The sequence below is a fragment of the Heterodontus francisci genome, chromosome 10, assembly GCF_036365525.1.
Source record: "Heterodontus francisci isolate sHetFra1 chromosome 10, sHetFra1.hap1, whole genome shotgun sequence".
Taxonomy (NCBI): Eukaryota; Metazoa; Chordata; class Chondrichthyes; order Heterodontiformes; family Heterodontidae; genus Heterodontus; species Heterodontus francisci.
Genome location: NC_090380.1, coordinates 102,896,734 through 102,922,764, shown reverse-complemented (window position 1 = coordinate 102,922,764; position 26,031 = coordinate 102,896,734). Strand labels below are relative to the sequence as shown.

General features: G+C 43.6%; 1 protein-coding gene across 3 annotated transcripts in view; it reads right to left on the bottom strand.

The window, feature by feature from the left end:
• LOC137374261 (immunoglobulin superfamily member 5-like) overlaps positions 1 to 26,031 on the bottom strand; it is a 99,028-nt gene that overhangs the window by 22,388 nt on the left and 50,609 nt on the right. For all 3 annotated transcript variants that reach the window (XM_068040053.1, XM_068040051.1, XM_068040052.1), the window contains one exon: positions 21,856 to 21,905. In XM_068040053.1, the coding sequence (XP_067896154.1) occupies positions 21,856 to 21,905 (50 nt within the window). The remainder of the gene's footprint in view (positions 1 to 21,855; positions 21,906 to 26,031) is intronic.

Here is a 26,031-nt window from a genome sequence, read left to right as displayed (position 1 = left end):
GGGTGGAGGTTCCTTCCTGCTGCTGAATGCATGTTCAGCAATGCGAGGTTAACAGAGAGCATCAGCTGGAGTAACAAGGTCGGAAATGGCAGTGCTGCTGTCAAATCAGCGCTAAACACTGACTGACGTTATGATCTGCCTGCTCTGCATACTTCCGCCGTATGCTCCTATTGCACACGCTAACTAACACCCTCATCATCAAACCAGTATTTGGCACCGGCCGCGCCAGAAGTGCACATGGCGTGGACGCTATTATGCAACCAAAGCACCAAAAATACGAGTGCGACGAAGCTAAATTTTGAGGCCTGCGTTCCCATTAATCTAATTAACTAATTAATCCAATTAATTAACCACAGCAGCTAATCCTAGGGTTAATCCACCAAAAGACGTATTGCTAAGACGAGCCTACAATGTTCAAAGAGCAAAAAACAGCAAATAATAAATGTATAAACATAAATAAGAATGAAAGAATTAATTCATTCAAGGTTTGGAACCTTCCTGATCCTCAGAACATTCCAAAGAACTTCACAGTCTATTAACTATTTTTGATGTATAATCACTGTTATTATTTAGACAAGTAGGCCAGCCAACTTCTACATGCCTAGGTCCCCCAAACAGCAATACGATGAATGACCAGTTTTGAGGAAAGGGATAAATGTTGGTCAGAACACCAAGACAGTCTTCCTACTGTTTGAATAGTGCCACAGGATCCTTTACATCCACCTCACAAGGCAGATAGCTTTTGGCTTAAGGTCTCATCCAAAAGACGGCACCTCCAATAATGCAGCACGCCACTGAGGTGCCACCTTGGATTCAGTGTTGAAATCGAGAGAGTAAGGCTTGAGTCCATGATGTTTTAACCCAGTGTAAGTAACTGAGCCAAGATGACACTTCGAATAGAAGTGAGTTGCCTGATCTGTAAGGGATGATTAACAGGGCCTGGAGCAGGGACAGGCACCAACATGTTGCATCACAGACATTTGACAAAATTATTGACTCAGCCACAGACATGGGGGCGATTAATCTGTATGTAAAGTGTATAGCCAACCTAATGCCATCAAAACACAGTCTGATTTAAAACGCATTTCTCTCTAGTAAGTACCTGGCATTGTTTTTGGTTGCACAAGTAGTCAATGTCTGCCCACACACTTGATGTAGCGATGCGGATAATCCAGATAGATGTCCATCTGTTAGGTGTGATCTGGATCTCTTTCTTTCTCCTCTCGCTCTCTCTCTCTCTCTGTCCATCTCTCTCCTCTCTCTCTCTCCCCTGTGTGTATCTCTCTCCCCTCTCTCTCCTCCCTCTGTGTCCAACCATCTCCCCCTATCTCTGTCTCCTCTCTCTTCCCGTCCTTTCCCTTTTCTCTCCCCCCCATTACTCTCTCTCTCTCCTCTCCCCTTCTCTATCACACCCCTCTCCCTCCCCACGTGTCCATCCATCTCCCCCCCCTCTCTCTCGCTCCCCTATCTCTCTCTCTCCCCGTCTCTCTCTCCCCTCTCCCCCTCCCTCCCTCTCTCTCCCTCACCTTCCCTCCCTCTCCCCCTCCCTCCCCCTCCCTCCTCTCCCCTCTCTCCCTCCCCCTCTCTCTTCCTCCCTCCCCCTCTCCCTCTCCCTCTCCCTTCTCCTCTCGCAGACAGTTGCAGAGAGCAGGAACTCTCCCCAGAGCAGCTTTATGATTGGTCAGTTTTTTTAAAAAATTCACAGCTGTCCGTTTCAGTTTCACAGCTGACAGGTGCTGGGAGCAGGAACAGTAGCTTCCAAACTCAGAACAAGTTCAAGGTTTGCCGGCGGGTAACTTTTTTTTTAAAAGCCCGCCGTAAAACTACAAACTTGTTCCGAGTTCGGAAGCTGCTGTTCCTGTTCTGAGCACCTGTCAGCTGTGAAACAGAAACTGGGCTGTGATTGTTTTTAAAGTCGGACTTGTCTGGAAAGAAGTCGTCAATGGGAAATTTCTCATTCATGAAATTGCCAGTCACGGACTTCAAAACTTTTACCACGGACGTTGGTGTCCGTGTACAGACACGTTGCTGACCCCTGGCCCGGGACTTTATTTTATCTGGAGAATACAATCATTCTTAATATGAATAGAGTTTTCTCCTTTTTTTTGCCTATGAATGCACTGCAGGCTTAAAGGCAAACTCTTTTGTTAGATTGTGGAAATAAGCTGCATAAATCCTTTGGCCTGATTTTCCCGCACAGTGGGCTGAATTTTGTTTTGAAGATGGGAGTCCAGGCAGCAGGCCAGAAGATGGGGGGGGCAACCACTCCTCGGCCCTCCATCAGACCCCCGCAGCTATATAACGGCGGGCAGGCAATTAACTGTTAATTGCCTGTCTGCCATCAGGGATGCCATCCCTTTAAGGGACGAGCTCCCACCTTCAAGAGCTTCCAGCCAATCGGAAGACCAGCAGCTGTGGAGTACCAGCAGCACACTGAGAACAGTTCTCTAGGAAGCCCTGCAGTACTAAGATGTCAGGAAACCCCGGGACAGGCGGGTGGGGTCGGGGACATTAGGACCATTCAGGCAGGCCCTGGCGACAGGGTGGGGGGGGGGGGGGTCTTTCTGAGTGGGGAGGGCTCTCCAGGGGTTCTGGATAGCCACAAAATGGGGGATCTGCCCCCCCAACCCCACTAGCAAGCCGCCAGGCTTTACCACAGCCGTAGGCCCATCTGCCTTCAATCAAGTTGTGGTGGAGGCGCGCAGAGGCCCTTAAGTGGCCATTAATTGGACTAAATAGGGAGGTGTCAGGAAGGTGACGAGTACTCAGTCCTCCGACACAATTGTGGGCCCTCCCAGCTCCATTCCCATCCCAAGGGGGCCCATAAAATTCAGCCCAGTTTGCCTGTGTTGTACATTAACTTTGCTAATGCACAAATATCCAGTTTGCCTGCATTTCACATTGAATTTCTTACCCTTTCCCACTCCAGGGTTTCAGAAATTCCTAGAGAATGAGTATCAAAGGAGATCAATACCTTGTTGTGCCCAGTGTATCAACAGAAAATAAATACCTTGCTGTAACAGTAAATCAGTCAACATTTAAAGAGGGGAAAAAGACTATTGTTTCAGGTGTAATCCTTCAATATAACTATTCTGTTTACATGTAAAACATTAAAGAAAGAACTTGCATTTATATAGCACTTTTTGAAGTGTAGTCAACATTGTAATGTAGGAAACATGACAGCCAACGTGCATATAGCAAGGTCACACAAACAGTAATGAGAGAATGATATTGGCCAGCAGACTGCTCTTCTTCAAATAGTGCCATGGGATCTTTTATGCTCATCTGAGAGAGCAGACAAGGCATCCATTTCATATCTCATCTGAAAGACACCATTCACGACAGTGCAGCAATCCCTCAGTACTGCATTAGTATGTCAACTTAGAATATGTGCTCAAGTCTCTGGAGTGGGACTTGAACCCACAACCTTCTGACTCAGAGGGTTACTGATCTGCTGTCTATCTTTTTTTTTTGTTTGATGCCATAATTTGTAGTTCTTTTTCTTCTTTTTTTTGCTCTTTATCAATAAAGTACAGAAACAGGCCATTCGGACCAATCTGTCCATGTCGGCATTTATACTTCACTCAAGCCTCCTCTCATCCTTCATCATCTAATTCTATGAGCATAACCCTCTATTCCCTTCTCCCCACTATGCTTATTCAGCTTCCCCTTTATTGCATCTGTACCGTTGCCCTCAACCACTCCCTGGGGTAGCAAATTCCACATTCTTTCCACTCTCTGGGTAAAGAAGTTTCTTCTGAATTTTCTATTTGATTTTTTTATTGGTGACTAGCTTATGTTGATGGTTTCTGGCTTTGCTGTTCTCTACAAGTGGAAACACTTTCTCTATGTCTACTCTATTAAAACCTTTCATAATTTTAAAGACCTCTATCAGGTCACCACTCAGCCTTTTATTTTCAAGAGAAAGGAGACCCAGCCTGTTCATCCTTTCCTGATAGATATAACCTCGGAGTTCTGGTATCATCCTTATAAATATGTTTTTCACCCTCTCCAGTACCTCTATATCTTTTTTATAATTTCACAGCCAGAACTGTACACAAGTGTGGCCCAACTAAGGCTTGACACAAGTTTAGTGTAACCTTTCCACTTTTCAATTTTACCACTCTAGAAGTAAAGCCATGGGCTTGGTTTGCCTTTGTCGAGGACATATTGACCCGTGTCGCAACTTTTAGTGATTTGTGTATTTGTACTCTTTGCTCCTCTACCCATTTAGATTCTTATTTTCCAAGTAATATGTGACCTCCTTATTTTTTTATCAAAACTAATATCTTGCAATTATCTATATGGAAATTCATTTCACAATTATATGTCTTATATTGTAACATATTATGTTCTGTAATTATATATATATATATAGTTATAATTAGAAGGATAGGGAGGCACAATATTATGAACTGGCGACCGTGGTGCATGGCTGTAGCTGCTGGAGTAACTGCTGGATTGTTTTATTAAGGACCCAAACCAAATAGATCCCCTCAATTTTATACACCTCGATCAAATCTCTCCTCAACCTCATCTGTTCCAAAGAAAACAACCTCAGCCTATCCAATCTTTCCTCATAGGTAAAATTGTCCAGTCCTATCAACATCCTCGTAAATCTCCTTTATACCCTTTCTAGTGCAATCACATCTTTCCTGTAATATGGTGACCAGAACTGTACACAGTACTCTAGCTGTGGGATAACCAGTGTTTTATACAGTTCTAGTATAACCTCCCTGCTTTTATATTCTATGCTTCAGCTAATAAAGGAAAGTATCCTGTATGCCTGCTTGGCCACTTAATCTACTTGTCCTGCTACCTTCAGAGATCTGTAGACACGCAGTCCAAGGACCCTCTTCTTCTCAACATTTCTCAGTATCCTACCATTCACTGTGTATTCCCTTACCTAGTTTGCCTTCCCCAGATGCATAATTCATCTCAGTGTCCCTGGGCCAAGGAAATCAGTCAGGGTTCATGATCCTGATCATTATCCAGTGACCCACTTGCTAGAAAGTGTGTGTGAGTGTGTGTGTGTGTGTGTGTGTGGGGTACAGAATTATAAACCTCCTCTGTACCCTCTCCAAAGCTTTGACATCCTTCCTAAAGCATTGTGCCACTGAGACATAACCAGTGATTTGTAAAGATTTAGTCTAACTTCCTTGTTTTTGTATTCAATGCCCCTGTTTACAAAACCAACTATCCCATTTGCTTTCTTAACCACCTTATCAACTTGCCCTACCATCTTCAAGGATGTCAATCATAGAACCATAGAAAGTTTACGGCACAGAAAAAGACCACTTGGCCCATTGAGTCTGCACCAGCCAAAAAATGAGTGACCCAGTCTAATCCCACCTTCCAAAATTTGTTTGTGTGTGTGTGTGTGTGTGTGTGTGTGTGTGTGTGTGTGTGTGTGTGTGTGTGTGTGTGTGTGTGTGTGTGTGTGTGTGTGTAGCCCTGCAGGTTGCGGTTCTTGAGGTGCATATCCAGACATCTTTTAAATGAGCTGAGGGTTTCTGCCTCTACTATCCTTTCAGGCACCCTCTGGGTGAAAAGAAATTCCTTATCTCCCCTCTAATCTTTCTACCAATCACTTTAAATCTATGCCCTCTAGTCACTGACCTCTCTCCTAATGTAAATAGGTCCTTTACCTCCACTCTATCCAGGCCCCTCACAATTTTATACATTTAAATCAGATCTCTCCTCAGCCTTCTCTGTTCCAAAGAGAACAACCCCAGCCTATCCAATCTTTCCTCATAGCTGCATTTTTCCAGTCCTGGCAACATCCTCGTAAATCTCCTCTATACATTCTCTAGTGCTTTCTGTAATGAGGTGACCAGAACTGCACAGAGTACTAAAACTGTGGCCTAACCAATGATTTATACAGTTCCAGCATAACCTCCTTGCTCTTGTATTCTATACCTCGGTTAATAAAGGAAAGGATTCCATATGCCTTCTTATGAATAAGCACCCCAGGTCCCTCTGCTCTTGCACCACCACACCCACCCCCCAAAAATGGTACAATTTAGATTATACTACCTCTTCATGCTGTTTCTCCTAGGTGCATCACTTCATACTTATCCACATTAAATTTCATCTGTAACGTGTCTTCCTATTTCACCAGTGATCGCCTGAAGTCTACTAATATCCTGCTCACTATTTACTACGTTGCTAAGTTTCGTATCATCTGCAAACTTTGAAACTGTATTCCCTATACCCCAGTCCAGGTCATTTATATTTAACAAGAAAAGCAATGGTCCTAATCCCAACGCCTGGGGACCCCACTGCATACTTACCTTGAGTCAGAAAAATATATGTTCACCACTACTCTGTGCCTCATATCCCTTAAGCAATTTTGTACCCAAGTTACCACTGTCACATATATATGTATGCATGGTATATGTGTGAGTGTGGTCTTTGCCTGTGCGTAAATGATGGGTGCCTAGAAGGTTTTAGCTTGGCTGTGAGATAGTCTGCTAACAGTCACAGTTTAGCTCACACATGAAGAATTGATACTTGGGTCGGGTAATGGAGGGGGAACAGATGCTTATTGCACTGTAACCCAGCAGTAATCAGCATCTTTAGGAGAGAATGCAAGTTCTTTATAAAATATGTATATATGAATGGCACAACATTATTTACTCCTACAATACTGCACAGTTTAAAAACAATCATTTCCTGATAGCAAAATGAGTTGCAACAACGTGATCAAAGAGATTTCGAGGTTGGGGGTGGGGGGATGGGGTGGGAGTTATTTTTGTCTTCACTGCCTGGGCTGTAATTTGGTAGAGCAGGTTCCCCACCTCCCCTAGCCTTTTAATGGAACGATAATCAGGCAGATTCTATATAAGAATGGGAGTTCCACTCCACCAAGTTACTGCCCAGGTACTGGAGAGGAAAATCTATCTCTTGGTGTTACAGACCTGATGGAGATTTCCAGCTACTTAGCCAATGAGAAGGCGAAGCCGGCACACAGGTCAGACTGGGAATAAACTACCAGTGATACAGACCGAGCCACTCCAGCCGTCTGGACAGAACCCAGGAGATGGCATTGAGTTCGGGCTCTTCTGATATGAGCTGTAAATGATCTCAAGAGGGACTGGAGTAAGGGTAATGTTATAGCATTGTTATCCAACAGTAGATTCAAGGTCACTGAGAAACTGACTTCCAGGTTCTATTTCACTTGTAGCTGTTAACAAGCAATTAAAACCAAGAGTACTTCATTACACAGCCACAGTCTAGCTTGGAGCTAAATCCAGTCTCTTGACAGCAGTGCTTTCCAAGAGAGTTTTCACACCTGATCGCCTTTTAGTGATCTCCACCCCACCCTGCCCCACACCCCCACCAGCTGAGAGGTGTGCATGTCTGAACATTGGGAGGTCAGGAGCAGGCTTGGCTGGTTATCATATGCAGTCAAGTAGTCTCCCAGCACTTACAATCCGGGCTCACTCCTGAGTAATAGCCACTTGGGTGAGGCACTAGAGGGGTAGCCATTGACATGGAACCATAACTGAGCATGAGCCAAAACCTTCAGGGAACAAAAGATAGAATCTTACAGCACTGAAGGGGTCCATTCGGCCCATCGTGCCTGTGCTGGCACTTTGAAAGAGCTATCCAATTAGTCCAATTACCCCCATTCTATTTTTAATATTCAAGGTACAGTGTTTTTATTCACACATTGATTGCACACCATGACCCCCCCCCGCCCCGGCCACCAACACCACCCATTGACAACCGTAGACATACTTCTCATTCAGCGAAAAATACAGACTGCATTGTTGCTATGGAAACAATTTGAAACAGAACACTCTGTAATCTGAGGTGCCTGAGTTCTTACAAGAACGGATGGAGAAGGAGAGGTTGACACGACAACTGGAAGAAGCCCTTTGTGACTCTCCTGGATCAGTGGCGTGCCAAGTGCAAAAAAACATACAATCTGCTTGATTCCTTATAAGTCTTTCACATTTGCACATCTGCTCCTTCCTGCTGCAATAATTATGCATTAAATAATATCCACTAAACTGTGTGCATTTATCAAATCACATACTTGGATTTAAAATGTCATTTTACATTTAGAAATATTTATTAAATTATATATGCATATTCCTGTTAAAGTAAAGAGGGGGAAAGGGAAGTTCTCTGTGACCCGCCTACCATCGCTGCCTCACTGTCCAACCAGGATTTCCCTTTCCCTGCGCAACCCCCCACATCCTCCCCTGCCCCTGTCGAGATCACACATGCCCATCGTTCCTTACCCCCGCATGTAAATGGTGGTGGAAGGGAAGGGCCTGGAGTCCCAGTGAATTATCCTGCTTTCATGCACATTTAGAATCATTCCTCAGGGCTGCCATGTTGAGCTGGCATTAGAACCAGAGAAGTAGCAGTAGATACCCCAATGGAAGGAGTAGGCCCAATCAGGACCTCCTCTCCCAGCTGACTAGCCCCAGGTTGGTCCAATCCCTGCCCCTCTCAGTCCCTCTTCAGTTAGTGTTGCCAACTCAGGCTTGATGTATTCCTGGAGATTTGATTATGTCATGCTGCTCATATGAAGCTTAGTCACATGACATCTGATCACATGACATTTTCCCACTGTTTGCTAATGTTTCTGCATTTATTTGCCATAGCTGAGTGTTAATATCACCAAGCCCCAAGTAAAGTTTCATTTTTTGTTTCATACTGAGATTAATGATCTATAAATCAAAGAACACCAGAGAACAGAAAGATTTAAGGATAAGTAATGTTTAAATAAAAACTACTTCTGTGATGTTTTTACAAATTTGACTGCATAAGAAACACCAAGTATCACTGTTCAACAAAATCACCGCTATAAGTAACTTCTAACTAAGGTTTTTATGAACTTTTACAAAACACAGTAAATTATAAAAACAATAAATAAAACTAAAACCAAACCAAATTATAATCACTATCTCCCACACCCCATCACTGAAGTTCAGCTTCAGGGAGGTGAGGTTCAGTCCTCAGAGAAAAGCAACAAAGCTTCCTGACTCCCAGAACAAAACAGAACTCCCAGAACTGCCCGGTCATGCTGTTTGTGGAAACTTGCAACATGCAAATTAGTTGCCATGTTTCTTATAACTCTTCAAAAGTACTTTATTGGTGGAAAGCTTCAGGACATCTTGAGGTTATAATAAAGACACTATATAAATGCAAGTCTTCTCCTTATTCCCATTAAACTGCTAACCACCTAACTTCACTTCCTGGATCCCATGTTACCTGATATTGCCCATGTTTCTCTCTTTTCAACTACTGTCTCCCGTTCCTTCAAATCTATCATCATCCCTCTCCTCAAAGAAACAACCGTTCACTCCTCCATCCTTGCAAACTACCATCCCATTTCCAATCTATTTTTCCCCTCCGAAGTTCTTGAATGCGTTGTCACCTCCAAAAACATGCCCATCTTTCCCAGAACTCCATGTTTAAGTCCTTCCAATCAGGTTTCTGCCCATGCCACAATATGGAACCACTCTTATCAAAGTCATAAATGACACCCTATGTGACTGTGACAAAGGTAAACTATCCCTCCTTATCCTTTTCGACTTGACTGCAGCCTTTGACATGGTTGATCACACCATCCTCCCCCAGTGCCTCTCTCCCATCATCTAGCCAGGTGGGACTGCCCTCATCTAATTCCTATCAATCTAATTTGAGCCAGAATATCATTTGCAATGGCTTCTCTTCCCATTCCTGCACCTTTACCTCTGGTGTCCCCGTAAGGATCTGTCATTTAACCTTCTCCTATTTCTCATCTACATGCTGCCCATTGGTGACATCATGTAAGAACACAGCATTAGGTTCCAAATGTACACCGACGACAGCCGACTCTACCTCACCACCACCTCTCTCAACCCCTCCATTGTCTCTACATTATCAACCTCCTGGGGGTTACTATTGAGCAGAAACTGAACTGGGCCAACCACATAAATACTGTCAGAGGCTGGGAATTCTGCAGCAAGTAACTCACCTCCTGCCTCCCCAATGCCTGTCTACCATTTACAAGGATCAAGTCAGGAGTGTGATGGAATACTCTCCACTTGCCTGGATGAGTGCAGCTCCAAAAACACTCAAGAAGCTCGACACCATCCAGGACAAAACAACTTGTTTGATTGGCAGCCCATCAACCACTTTCAACATTTACTCCCTTCATCACTGACACACAGTGGCAGCAGTGTGTACCATCTACAAGCTGCACTGCAACAACTCAGCAAAGCTCCTGCTACAGCACCTTCCAAACCCGCAACCTTTACCACCTAGAAGGACAAGAGCAGCAGATGCATGGGAAAACCACTACCTGCAAATTCCCCTCCAGGCCACACACCATCCTGACTGGGAACTATATCAACATTCCTTCACTATCTCTGGGTCAAAATCCTGGAATTCCTTTCCTAACAACACTGTTGGTGTACCTACACCCCAAGGACTGCAGTGGTACAAGAAGGCAGCTCACCACCACCTTCTCAAGGGCAATTAGGGATAGTAAATAACTGCTGGCCTAGCCAACGATGCCCACATCCCACATCTTGCTTCAATTGTATAGAAACTTGGTTGAACCTATGAAGAGAGATTGGGAAACTGGATCTGTATTCTCTAGAGTTTCGAAGAATGAGAGATGATCTCATTGAAACCTACAAAATACTTAAAGGGATAGACAGGTAGATGCAGCTAAGATGTTTCCCCTGGTTAGGGAGTCAAGAACCAGGGGACACAATTTCAAAATAAGGAGGAAGCCACTTAGCACAGAGATGAGGAGAAATTTCTTTACTCAGAGGGTTGTGATCTTTGGAATTCTCTGCCCCAGAGGGCTGTGGAAGCTCAGTTATTGAGTATGTTTAAAGCAGAGATTGACAGATTTCTAAATACAAATGACATAAGGGGATATGGGGATAGTGTGGGAAAAAGGCATTGAAGTGGAAGATCAGCCGTGATCGTATTGAATGGTGGGACAGGCTTGATGGGTTGAATGGCCTACTCCTGCTCTTATGTTCCAATGAAAGAATATAAAAAAACTTCCAGGCCCAATTTTAACCCATTCAAAACCTATTCACTTACACCGAGTTAAAATCAGGACCAAGGCTTGGCTCGTCTGACATTCATTACTTGATGAGCAGAAATTTCCTCCAATTAAATATCAGAAATACAGAAGCCATTGTCTTTGGTCCCATGACAAACTCCACTTCCTAGCCAAAGACTCCATCCCTCTCCCTGGCGACTGTCTGAGGCTGAGCCACACTGATCACAATCTTGGTGTTATATTTGATGCTAAGTTGAACTTCCAACCACGTATCCATGCCATCACAAAGACCACTTATTTTCACCTTCATAACATCGACCCACTCCTCGCCTGCCTAAGCTCATCGGCTGCTGAAATCCTCATTCATGCCTTTGTTACCTCTAGACTTTGCTATTCCAATGCAGTTCTGGCTGCCCTTCCACATTCTACCCTTCCTAAACTTGAGGTCATCCAAAACTCTACCTGCCCCACCCATCAACCCTGTACTCACTGACCTACATTGGCTTCTGGTTAAGCAGCACCTCGATTTTAAAATTCTCCTCCTCATTTTCATATCCCTCCATGGCCTCGCCCATCCGTATCTCTGTAATCACCTCCAGCCCTACAACCCTCCAATATAACTGCACTCCTCTAATTCTGGCCTCTTGAGACCCCTGATTTTAATTGCTTCACCATTGGTGGCCATGCCTTCAGCTGCCAAGGCCCTGAGCTATGGATTTCCCTCCCTAAATCTCAACCTCGCTTTCCTCCTTTAATCCTAACAAGCTTTTTGTCAGCTGCCCTAATATCTCTTTTATGTGACTCAGTGTCAAGATTTGTTTGATAATGCTCCCGTAAAGCACCTTGAGACGTTTTACTACGTTAAAGGCACTATAGAAATGCAAATTGTTGTTGAAGTTTCTTTTTCTTTCTAGGCAGGCCATGGATGCAGACTTGGCAACATGTTCACTTACAATGGAGACAGCAGTGGAGCTGGCCAAAGTCAGTCTGGCATTTTTGCAATCATTCTAACAAGCTATTGGGTAAAATCACAGCAAACTCATTCACATGCGCTGCTGTGTCTGTGGCTAGGATCCATGCTAAGTATCACAAAGGGACTTTACAGTCTACAGCGCAAGTTGGGGACAGCAGCAGATCTGATAAATTGCTGCACAAGTGAGGCTGCTCTGCAACTCACAGTAATGAATTTGCACGTCAGTTTTCTAAGTACAAGTATTCATCAGGTCTCACTGTAAGTCCGGGCAGCATTGCAATTTCTAAAATTTGTAACACAATTTCAACTGCATCAAATTAAGTAAGTGTTTGAACTTTGTGTGTGTGTGTTAGGAGCCAAGTCTTTACCTCTGGAATTTAGGTAGAAACCCAGTCCAAACTAAAGGGATGAAAGTCTGCAAGGTTTGACGTGAAATGAGCTTAAACATCTCAATCTAGCTCTTAATCAGGATAAGTCAGCAACAAAAAGTGCCCTTAATTCAATAAGAATCAGCATTAGTGAGGCCACATGATGGTGGCTGCATACAGTGGCACCACTATTCCCAGCCAGAATTTGCTACAACTGCTGTAAATGACTGAGATTGACTTTACATGCATAATTTGTATGTAACTATCCTTCACTCACTGCATTTTTCTGGAGAAATTACCCAGCTTTTATCACAGAATCACAGAATCGTTACAGCGCAGAAGGAGGCCATTCGGCCCATCATGTCTGCACTGGCTCTCTGAAAGAGCAATTCCCTCAGTCCCATTCCCCTGCCTTCTCCCCATAACCCTGCACATTCTTCCTTTTCATATAACTGTTTAATTCCCTTTTGAATGCTTCAAATGAACCTGCCTCCACCACTTTCGCAGGCAGCGCAATCCAGACCTTAACCACTCGCTGCGTGAAAAAGTTTTTTCTCGTGTCACTTTTGCTTCTCTTACCAAATACTTTAAATCTGTGCCCTCTCGTTCTCAATCCTTTCACGAGTGGGAACAGTTTCTCTCTATCTACTCTGTCCAGACCCTTCATGGTTTTGAATACCTCTATCAACTCACCTCTCAGCCTTCTCTTCTCCAAGGAAAACAGTCCTAACTTTGCCAATCTATCTTCATAACTGAAATTCCTCATCCCTGGAACCATTCTCGTGAATCTCTTCTGTACTCTTTGCAATGCCCTCATGTCTTTCCTCAAGTGCAGCACCCAGATTGGATGCAATACTCCAGCTGAGGCTGAAATAGTGTTTTATACAAGTTCCACTTGCTCTTGTACTCTGTGCCTCTGTTAATAAAGCCCAGGATACTGTATGCTTTAACTGCTCTCTCAAACTGTCCTGCCACCTTTAATGACTTATGCACAGATATACCTAGGTTCCTCTGTTCCGGCACGCCCTTTAGAATTGTGCCCTTTATTCTATATTGTCTCTCCATGTTCTTCCTACCAAAATGAATCACCTCACATTTCTTTGCATTAAACTTCATCTGCCACCTGTCTGCCCATTCCAACAACTTGTCTACGTCCTTTTGAAGTTCTACACTATCCTCCTCACAGTTCACAATGCTTCCAAGTTTCGTATCATCTGCAAACTTTGAAATTGTGCCCTGTACACCAAGGTTTTTTGGGAGATATTGCTGTAACTTCAGTCATGCGTTCTGTAGGGACTCTGTTTAAATAGACTCTGTTGTCTGTTTGCTGTAGGATGATGTTTAAATAGACTCTGCTGAGGAAAAAGATTTGATTTGGTGTAAAATTGACATTTTGCTGTTAGTCCTGCCCCATCTCCAATTCATTGGCAACACAGTGGAGTCAATGGACACTCTGTAGAATGGCAAATGTGAGGAATGGAAAATTGCTACCCCAGTGCTGTAGGGATGCCCTTCTGGCATTGCAGTTGAAGCATTTTGAGAGAGAGTAAAGGAAGATTTATACTAATCATTCTATATCTGATTTGAGAGGCCTTGAACCCCCAAGTGGGAAGTATCCCAACCCCTCATATTAATATTTTGTACCTTAATGAGGACCAAAGAATTCACATTGAAAGAAAATGACTTGTGTTTATATAGTGCCTTTAGAGCAGAAAAATATCTTTGAAGTGTTTTGTAGAAATGTAAGAAAAAACAGACACTGGGCCAAAAAAAGAAAAATTAGGAGAGTTGACCAAAAGATTAGTTAAAGAGGCAAGTTTTAAGGAGGGATTTAATTTTCAATGATGTTGTTTGGGGTCTAAATGTTGACCAGGACACCAGGAGAATTCCCCTGCTCTTATTTGAATAGCCCTATGGAATATTTTACATTCACCTCCGAGAGCGGGTGAGGATTTTTGTCAACTGAAGGGCAAACATCTTTCACTGCCATCTCTCGTAGAACATAAAATCATAAGATATAAGAGTAGGGGTAGGCCATATGGCTACTTGAGTTACTTCACCATTCAATCAGATCCACTTTCCCACCCTATCTCCATATCCCTTAGTGCTCAAAAATCTATTGATTACAGTCTTGAATATACTCATCGACTAAGCATCCTCAACCCTCTGGGATAGGGAATTTCAAAGATTCACAACTCTCTGAATGAAGGAAATTCTCCTCATCTTAGTCCTAAATGACTGATCACTTATCCTAAGTCTAGGACCTCTAGTTCTAGACTCTCCAACCAGGGGAAAATGGCCTGTCAGCATCTACCCTGACAAGCCCTCTAAGAATTTTATACATTTCAATGACCCCTGTACCATTCATCATGTGTGCATACATACGTACATATGAATTAGGAGCAGGAGTAGGCCACTCGGCCCCTCAAGCCTGCTCCGCCACTCAATAAGTTCATGGCTGAACTGCTTTCTCCACATTACCACCTACCCCGATAACCTTTCACCCCCTTGCTTATCAAGAATCTATCTGCCTCTGCCTTAAACATATTCAAAGACTCTGCTTCCACTGCCTTTTGAGGAAGAGAATTCAAAAGACTCACGACCCTGTGAGAGAAAAAAATTCTCCTCATCTCTGTCTTAAATGGGCGACTCTTTATTTGTAAACAGTGAACCCTGGTTCTAGATTCTCCCACAAGGGGAAACATCCTTTCCACATCCACCCTGTCAAGACCCCTCAGGATCTTATATGTTTCAATCAAGTCGCCTCTTACTCTTCTAAATTCCAGCGGATACAAGCCTAGCCTCTCCAATCTTTCCTCATAAGATAGCCCGCCAATTCCAGGTATCAGACGTGGTCAGACCAGCTAGTCACATGAATAACCTACTTCGCAACCTGGGTTTTTTTCTGAATTGTACAAAGAGTTTGAACTCAGAAAGACTGAATGCTCCTGGACTGAAGAAGACCTCTCCTGTCTGCTCCCACCTCTTTCTCACAAGCTCTGGACCCACTGAGGACACATGAACTTCAAGAGAGTAAAGTCTCCTACATCGAACAAGGTTTAAGAAGAAAACTGGGCCCCAACGAAAAGCAAGACTTAACTACAATCAAGGACTTTATAGCAAGCTCAAAGAACAGTAACCAAAACCATCTCCAGATATTACCTCAAACTTTTCCACTTTATTTCTTCTGTTCTTTTCTGTCTCTATCTGCATGTGTGTATCGCATATGCATGCTAGCGTGGGCGCATCACATATCCATAGGTGTTAACCGAATTAGAGTTTAAGTTTAATAAAGTTCAATCTTTTTTCTTTAAAGCTAAGACACCCTGTTTGGCTGGTTTCTTTGCATTATAATTGGAAGTTAGTGAACAAGGATTCACTAAGGGGGAGCTAAAGAAACGTGTTTAAAAGTAACACCCTGTTACGGTAAGACCAGGTGAAGGCTGAAAGAGAACTCTAGATTCCTTTCTCACCTGGTTGGAGTTAAGTGGCAATAGCAGGAGGAGAGGCAGCAGCAGCAATAAATAAGCCAGGAGACAGGACCATGGACACACAGAGCACCCACCTGAGCATCAGCAATAAATAGAGTGGGAGACAGAACCCCGGACACACAGAGCACCAACCTGAGCATCAGCAGCAGGAGAAGCCGTAGCAGCATATATTAAGTGATTAACAAAAACAAGGAGTGACGTTCCAGGGCAACAGGTAAAGGACAGGTTGGTGAGTATTACCATTGTCTTTATTTTTCTAAGTGAAGGAAGTGGCTTCAACTAAGAAATTTAATTAATTGCTTAATAGGTTTTAAGTTTGGCATGTTTAAATTTTGGTACATTTAGTAGGCATAAGTCTAAGTAAGTCTTACATTTTATTTCAATTAACTTCCATATAAAGGAATGACACCAGCACAAGGGAAGCAGTTGATTGGTGAGTAGCTGGTGAGTGTTTATTTATTTAAGTCTTAAGTTTATTTCTGTTAATTCAGTTAATAGTCTAATAAGTAGAGGCTTGGCAGGATAACTCAGTCCAGTCGGATACACATCCTGTTCCATGTGGGAACTGCAGGAAGCCTCTCATATCCTGGACAGCCACATGTGCACCGTGTTGTCAGCTGGAGGAGCTTGAGCTCCAGGTTTTGGAGCTTCAACAGCAGCTGGGAACACTGCGGTGCATCAGCGAGGTTGAGAGCAATGTGAATAGCACGTTTCTGGATGTGGTCACCCAGCAACTTAAGAGTGTGCAGGCAGAGAGGGAATCGGTGACCACCGGGCAGTTGAGGAGGACTAGGTAACAGGTGCAGGAGTCCTCAGAGTGCATCTTGCCCTCCAACCAGTATTCCGTTCTGAATACTGTTGAGAGTGATGGTTCCTCTGGGGAGTGCAGCCAAAGCCATGGCACCACACCTAGTACTGCTGTACAGGGGCGCAGGAGGAAGTTTAGGAAAGCAATAGTTATGGGAACAGGTGTTACTGCGGCCACAGACATGAATTTAGGCTTCCCTGATGCCAGGGTCAAAGATGTCACTGAGTGGCTGCAGAGCACTCTAAGTGGGGAGGGTGATCAACCAGGAGTCGTGGTCCAATCAGATAGGTAGAAAGAGGGATGAGGTCCTGTAGGCAGATTTTAGGGAGCTAGGAAAGAAAATAGCAAGCAGAACCTCAAAGGTAATAATTTCCAGATTACTCTCAGTGCCACGCACTAGTGAGTATAGAAATAGGAGGATAGAACAGATAAATGTGTGGCTGGAGAGATGGTGCAGGAGGGAAGGCTTTTGATTCCTGGGACTTTGGTACTGGCTCAGGGGAGTTGGGACCTATAAAGGCCGGACAGTTTGCACCTGAACAGAGCCAATACCAATGCCCTTGTGACGTGGTTTGTTATTGCCATTGAGGACAGTTTAAACTAAGTTGGCAGGGGAATGGGAACCAGGATGTAACATTAGGGAGGAGAAACAAGGTTCACAAAGAATTGAGCGAGCCAGATAGTACTACAGTAAGAAACAGTAAGGGGTCAAGGACAGAATCTATTTAGTTGAGCTAAGAAACAATAGAGGTACCATTACACTACTGGGTTTATTCTACAGGCCACCAAATATTGGGAAAGATATAGAGGAACAAATTGGCAAAGAAATTACAGAGAGAAGCAAAAGCTTTGTTATAATGGGGGACTTTAATTATCCTAAAATAGACTGGGATAGTAATAATGTAAAGGGCAGAGACGGGAAGGGTTTATGAAGTGTATTCAGGTGAATTTTCTACATCACAATGTTTCCAGTCCAATGAGCATCGCTGGATCTGGTTCTGGGGAATGAGGTGGATGAAGTGTCAGTAGGAAAACATTTAAGGGACAGTGATCATAGTATCAGAAGGTTCAGGTTAGCTAAGGAAAAAGACAAGAAGCAATCCAGAATAAAAATAATTAATTGGGGGAAGGCTAACTTCAATGGCTTGAGAACGGGTCTGACCCAGATAAACTGGAATCAAAGATTGGCAGATAAAACTGTTGTTTCTGCATCCACAGATGTGAATCCCAGATGGTATGTTACCTCTCTGGTTCTCGAGTCCAAGAGGAGATTCAATACCTGTTAGACAATGACATAATTGAGACTAGTCAAAGCAGCTGGAGTTCTCCTATTGTATTGGTTCCTAAGCCGAGGGTTCCAAGACACTCTGCATTGACTATCGAATGGTTAATGCAGTGACCCAAACCGATTCATACCCAATTCCTCACATTGAGGATTATATTGACCAGGTGGGCAACTCTGCTTACATCAGTAATTTTGATTTATTAAAAGGATACTGGCAAGTCCCCATGACGACCCAAACTAAAGAAATTTTGGGTTTTGTCACACCAGATGGTCTATTCCAACGCAAAGTCATGCCATTCGGTTTAACGACCACCCCAGCAACCTTTCAAAGACTGATGAATCAAGTGGTGGCTGGCGTAGACAATTGTTTTGTATACATTGATGACCTGCTGGTCTATAGCAACACCTGGGAAGAGCACCTAAATCATTTAAGGGCGTTAGTCAAAGGTCTACAAAGCGCTAACAGTGGTAAATTTAGCCAAAAGCGAGTTCGCTCAGGCCAAAGTGACCTACTTGGGACATGTTGTAGGTCAAGGTCAGGTGTTTCCAAGGGCAGCAAAACACAAGCCCTGATGGATTTCCCCATTCCCAAGCCTAAGAGAGAGATAATGCAATTCCTGCAGATGTATGGATTCTTTAGAAAATGTGTCCCTAATTTCAGCAGCCTAGCTGCACAGTTGACCGATTTATTAAAGAAAAATGTCAAGATAATGTGATCAGAACTGTGCAGATGGCTTTCGAGAAATTGAGGGCTATTGTAACAAATGAGCCCGTGTAAGCAGCCCCAAACTTTAACTGATCATTCAAGGTGGCTATTGAGACAAGCGATGTGGGAGTAGGAGCTGTCTAACTCCGGGAAGATGACTCGGGCATCGAGAGAATTGACTATTTTTCTAAAAAGTTAAAAAACATAAAAGCAAACATTCCACAGAAGAAAGGAGGCTTCGGGATTTCTGTTAGTCCTTCAACATTTTGAGGTCTGTATCAGTAATGGACACAGGAAAATATTAATATACTGATCTACGGGGAGGCGGTAGCGTAGTGGTAATGTTACTGGACTGGTAGCCCAGAGGCCCAGGCTAATGCTCTGGGGACATGGGTTCGAATCCCACCACAGCAGATGGGAAATTTGAATTCAATTAATAAAATCTGGAATTAAAAAGCTAGTCTAGTGTGACCATGAAGCCATTGTCGATTGTTGTAAAAACCCATCTGGTTCACTAATGTCCTTTAGGGAACGAAATCTGCCGTCCTTACCTGGTCTGGCCTACATGTGACTCCAGATCCACAGCAATGTGGTTGGCTCTTAAAATGCCCTCTGAAATGGCCACTCAGTTCAAGGGCAATTAGGGATGGGCAATAAGTGCTGGCCTAGCCAGCGACGCCCACATCTCATGAACGAATAAAAAAAAAAGTCCACCAACTTTCCTCGAGAAATTAAGTCAACAACGCCTGGCTGCTCAGATGTAGTTTATTCCTATAGCCGTTTAACTTAAAAATTGCACATATTGCTGGGAAAAATAATGTAATTGCAGACGCTTTGTCCAGAATTGAAACAGACAAAGTGCCACCAGTAAGCTGTGGAAGTCCTAGTGACAGTGACCCTCAGGAATGCATGAATACGTGTAGATGTTTGCTATCATGTGTTTTTTATTTTTCTTTCCTTCTATGAAAGAAATGAAATATAAAGGAATTTCATTTTTTTCCCTTTTTGCGGAGAGGTGTCACGCTCAAGCATTACGAACTTATGAACTATAACTATGAACTTAGGAAGGGCGTTTTTCTGTAAAACACAATGGAGTTGAGAGGGCAGGTGACCTTTTCTTTCCTGCCTATACACATGGAACTGCAAGAACCCCGAGCTAATTTTCATGACTGGACAAATCTTGCAGAAGTCATTAAAATACAAGTGGCTGCATTTCTCCAACTAATTAAAAAAAACTGGATTCACAATACTATTGCAGACTTTTCAGCTCCAAACTTGAAATCCACAAAATGGGTGTGAAAAGCTCAATTTTATCAAGATGGTATGTGGATGGGTGATACTATCGTCTGACAGTGGCCTAACCATCAGAAACTATTTATGAGGACAATGGAAAGAGATGTTCTGATCACATGTCAGAAATTAGGCACTGGATTTTAAGAGCCCGTCGCTGCTCCCGGCAGCAAGCTCACAAAATGGCAGCCCAGCCGTTGTGATCTCCCACAAGGCGGCTCATTTAAATTGCTGGGGCGGCCCACACACCCCCCCCCCCCCCCCACCCCCGACAAATCACGTGGAGGAGGCGGGCTGTTCATCGCCGGCAAAGGCATCAGTTGCCTGTGGGCAGGTGTCGGGCTGGCAGCCCTGCTGGCAAATTTGAATTTTTAAAGTGACTCCTCCAACAAAATTTACAACATAAAATTGTAACGCCCCTTTCCAACCCCGGCCCCCCATAAAAATTACATTAGGTATTTGCCCTTCTCGCCAAACAATTACCTATGAATTCTGACCTTCCCCCAACAGACTGTACAAATTGAATGGTTCACCCCTTCCCACCATGCCCTACACTCATAACGTTTATTTGACCCTGTTCTCCCCGCCCCCTTGCACTGAAAATCTTAACTCCTCCCCCCTCCCCACCAGTATCACTCCGGCTTTCCCCAGATGGGAAATTGAAGGCGGGGGAGTGCCGGCCGCTGCACTGAGGATTGCGCTGAGCCCAGAAGATTGCGGGTAAATTGACTTAAATTTATTCATATTGAAATGGTGTTCCCGTCGCCCAGCGTCGGTGGGGTGGGGGGGCTGCTGCCACGGAGCCTCGCCACTGCCGGGAGGATGGTTTGAGGGATGAACGACTTCAGTTAAGTGGATTGATTGGAGAAGCTGGGCCTGTTGTCTGGAAGAAGAGAAGGTGGGGAGGAGATTTGATAGAGGTGTTCAAAGCATGAGGGGTCTGGACAGAGCGGATAGGGAGAAATATTTCTCATTGGCGGAAGGGTCAAGAACCAGAGGATGCCAATTTATGGTGAATAGCAAAAGAACTAAAGCCGACATAAGGGAAAGCTTTTTTTATGCAGCGAGTGATGAGGATCTGGAATGCACTGCCTGAGAGTGTGGTGGAGGCAGAATCAATCATGGTTTTCAAAAGGGAATTGGATAGTTATCTGAATAGAAAAAAATTGCAGGGCTACGGGGAAAGGGTGGGTGAGTGGGACTAGCTGAGTTGCTCTTGCAGTGAGCTGGCACAATGGCCAAATGACTTCCTTCCATGCTCTAACTATTCTATGATTGTATAATAAAGGCACGATATAAATACAAGTTGTAGTGGTAGGAGCATGGGCAGTAAAATCCCAGTAGGCCTCTCCTCTTCTGTCCCCCTCCCAAACCATGATTGCATCCAGACCAACTTCCACTCCCCCGCCTCTCCACTTACTGTTCCCTTGCATTTCTGATGACAATCTCCTGCTATGCAAAGTCCTGCTATCACCTACAGAATACCTCGTCATTCCCATGGGGTTCAGGTGGGAGTCCGCATTCCAACATGGAATTGAGGCCTGGGAGATTCAAAGGCCTGAACCATGGGTGCCTGTCAAAGCCACCGGACTCCACCCTCACACCATGAGATAAAATCAGGGCTTATGTCACCAGATCATCCAAACTATCCTAATTTGTGAACAATCCCTCATATTTTTACTGTATATACCTGTATATCATGACTCAGTTTACTGTTATTTTCCCAATAAAGAGACAAAATGAAGGGCTTGTGGCAACCAGAAGCTCCAGAGAGTCTAAAGCACCCCTTGAATCCCAGTGAAATTTGGCCCTCTGCACTTTGGACCTTTATTGCTTGGCTGAGTCTTTACACTCATAAAATCTTTCTTATGTTAGAATGTCAGTATTAATCAAGTCTACTGTGCTTACCTCCATGGTATCACTGCTCCATGTGTCTACCTGGTTAGGTGAAGGAAAACCTGACAAAGAAACAGTACCGTGAACAACATAAAATTAGTTGGCATTACTTTATATTCAAAAGCAATCTTAATAAACAGGTTTAGTTTGAAAATACAATTCAACCATCATTGATCATTACAACAGTTGCATCTTCATTGTAAATGTGCCCTGGGCTTTTATTGCCTATATTTTTTTTAACTGCTTTCTTTTTTAATGTGTTTCTATCCAACATTCTGGAGTACATTTGAGAGAACAGGAAGACAAATCATCCCTAGACTTGTGCCCATTTTAGCTTTGAAAGCAGCCTGTTGTGTGTGTGTGGAACCAACTTCCAATAAAATTGAAGGTAATCATAGAATAATACAGCACAGAAGGAGGCCATTCAGCCCATCCAGTCAGTGCCAGCTCTTTCGAAAAGCAACCCAGTTATTTCCACTCCCCTACTCTTTCCCCATATCCCTGTAATGTTTTATCCTTTAAATAATTTATCCAATTCTCTTTTGAAGGCTACTATTGAATGTGTATGCACCACCCTATCAGGAAGTATGTAAAAAAAAGTTTTTCCTCATATCACCTTAAATCTATGTCCTCTGGTTGTCAACCTTCAGCCATTGGAACCAGTTTCTCTTCATTTATTCTATCTAAACACTTCATGATTTTAAACATCTCTATCAAATCTCCTTCTCTGCTCTAAAGACAACAACCCCAGTTTCACCAGTCTATCCATATAACGATAATCTCTCATCCCAGAAACCGTTCTAGTAAATCTCCTCTGTACCCTCTCCAAAGCCTTCATGTTCTTCCTAAAGTGTGGTGCATCCAGCTGTGTCGAACTGGTGTTTAACCTAATTTCCAGGCTTTTGTACTCTATGCCTCTATTCAGAAAGCCCAGGATCCTATTTGCTTTATTAACTGCTTTGTTGACCTGTCCTCCTGTACTGCCATCTTCAAAGACTAGTGCACAAGCATCCCTGTACCCCCTTTAAAATTGTAGCATTTAGCATGTATTGTTTCTCCTCATTCTTCCTACCAAAATGTATCACCTCATACTTAGCTGCATTGAATTTCATCTGCCATGTATCCACCCATTCTACCAGCCTGTTTATGTCTTTTTGCAATCTATCACTATCTTTCTCAATGTTTACTGCAATTCCAAGTTTTGTGTCATCTGCAAATTTTCAAATTTTGCTCTGTACCCAAGTCCAAGTCAATAATATATATCAAAAACAGCAGCTGAAATTTACAGAATTTCACTGTACACCTCCCTCCAGTTGAAAAAACAACGATTCACCACAACTCTCTGTTTTCTATCCCTTAGCCAATTTTGTATCCAAGCAGCTACTGCTCGGGCTTCAATTTTGTGAACTAGCCTAATATGTGGTACTTTATCAAAGCTGTCCTCATCCATCCTCTCTGTACCTCATTAGAAAACTCAATCAAGTTAGTCAAGCATGATTTGTCCTCAATAAATCTGTGCTGGCTCTCTTTTATTTGTCCATGCTTGTCCAAGTGACTGTTAACTTTCTCCTAGATTATTGTTTTTAAAAGCTTCCGCATCACCAGCATTAAACTGACTGGGCTGTAATTTCCAGGTTTATCCTTCTGCCCTTTTTTTGATGAAGGGTGTAACATTTGCAACTTCCAGCCCTTTGGCACTACCCCTGTATCTAAGGAGGATTGATAGATTGTGGCTAACATCACCGCAATTTCGACTCTTAGAATCATAGAAAGTTTACGGCACAGAAAGAGGCCACTTGGCCCATTGTGCCTGCACCGGCCAAAAAAACGAGCCACCCAGTCTAATCCCACCTTCCAGCATTTGATCCGTAGCCCTGAAGGTTACGGCACTTGAGGTGCATAGCCAGACATCTTTTGAATGAGTTGAATGTTTCTGCCTCGATAATCCTTTCAGGCAGTGAGTTCCAGACCCCCACCATCCTCTGGGTGAAAAATGTTTTCCTCATCTCCCCCTCTAATCTTTCTACCAATCACTTTAAATCTATGCCCCCTAGTCACTGACCTTTCTGATAAAGTAAACAGGCCCTTCACATCCGCTCTATCCAGGCCCCTCACAATATTGTACATTTCAATCAGATCTCCCCTCAGCCTTCTCTATTCCAAGGAGAACAACCCTAGTCTATCCATTCGTTCCTTTTGCTCTTACTCCCTTCAGCAACCTAGGATGTATCCCATCCTGGTTTAGCTACTTTAAGTACTGCCACCCTTCCTAGTACCTCGTCTTTGCCTATTTTTATCTCATCCAGAATCCTGACAACCTCCTCATTTGCTGTAACTTTGGCAAAGTCCTCTTCCTTGATAAACATCAATGCAAATACTCACTTAGTGCCTCAGCCTTGCTTTCTGCTTCCACCGATAGATCTCCATTTTGACTTCTAATCACCCCACCCTTTTCCTCTGACAACACTTTTAATGTTAATACGTCTATAGAAGATCTTTGCATTGCCTTTCACAGAAGCATAAAATGATACAGCATCGGAGGAGGCCATTTGGCCCATCCAACCTATGCCGTCTCTTTGAATGATCTATCCAATTAGTCCAATTGCCCTGCCCTTTTCTCATAGCTCTGCAGATGTTTCCTCTTCAAGTATATATCCAATACCCTTTTGAAAGTTACAATTGAACCTGCGTCCAATGCTTTTTCTGACAGTGGATTCCAGATCATAACAACTCACTGCACAAATAAAATTCTTCTCACCTTGCTGCAGGTTCTCTTGACAGTCACCTTAAATCTATATCCTCTGGTTACCAACCTTTCTGTCACTGGAAACAGTTTCTCCTTATTTACTATATCAAAACCCCTTATGACTTTAAACATCTTTATTGAATCTTCCCTTAACTCTCTGCTGTTAAGAGAACATCCCCAGCTTCTCTACCTCTCCTAGGAGATTTACTAGGATGTTGCCTGGTATGGAGGGAAGGTCTTCCAAGGAAAGGCTGAGGGACTTGAGGTTGTTTTCGTTGGAGAGAAGGAGGAGGAGAGGTGACTTAATAGAGACATATAAGATAATCAGAGGGTTAGATAGGGTGGATAGTGAGAGTCTTTTTCCTCGGGTGGTGATGGCAAACACGAGGGGACATAGCTTTAAGTTGAGGGGTGATAGATATCGGACAGATGTTAGAGGTAGTTTCTTTACTCAGAGAGTAGTAGGGGCGTGGAACGCCCTGCCTGCAACAGTAGTAGACTCGCCAACTTTAAGGGCATTTAAGTGGTCATTGGATAGACATATGGATGAAAATGGAATAGTGTAGGTCAGATGGTTTCACAGGTCGGCGCAACATCGAGGGCCGAAGGGCCTGTACTGCGCTGTAATGTTCTAATTCTAATTCTAATTCCATCTACCTGAAGTCTTGAATTCCTGGTACAATTCTATTAAATTTCCTGTGCACCATCTCTCCATGACATCTTTCTTGATGTATGGTCCCCGGATTGAACACAATGGGCAAGATTTATGTTTCAGGGTCAGGACCCTGATGCCGGGACCATTTCTGGGTCCTGACTCCGCATCACATCAGCGCCTGAGGCCCGACACAATGTTTGAACAGCTATCCAATCAGTAGCCAGGGTGCATGCTCACCATCCAATTAAGGACGGCAGGCAGGTTCCTGAGGCCAGAGAACCAATAGGAGGCCCTCCAGCCCTGAGGGATTGGAAGATCAGAGCCAGGAGCTGCCCATGTAGGTAAGAGAGAGAGGGCACCTCAAGATGAACGTCCCCTGAAGACTTTTTAATAAAAGGTGAAATTTATACAGGCCACAGCTGCCAGACCGCTACATTGGAGGGGGAGCCTTCATGCATTGGCTGGAATCCAGCATCTCCCCAGTGCCCTTAATAGGCCCTTAAAATTGTCTTGCAGGGGGTAAACATCACATCCCACAACCATCCACTTTTAAAAAAGGCCCAGAGGCAGGAACATGCCGGCAAACCGGCACGCTGCTCTCCAAGGCCAATTTTCCACCCCTCCCGCCACCAGTCCCGCCGCCAATGAGAAATAAAAATTCTGTCCAATACTTCAGCTGGGACCTAACTGGTGATATATAAAGATTTAGCCTAACCTCCTTGCTTTTGTCATCATTCCTTTTTTATATCATTATACTTTCCTTTATTCTTTTCATCAGCCATTTTCT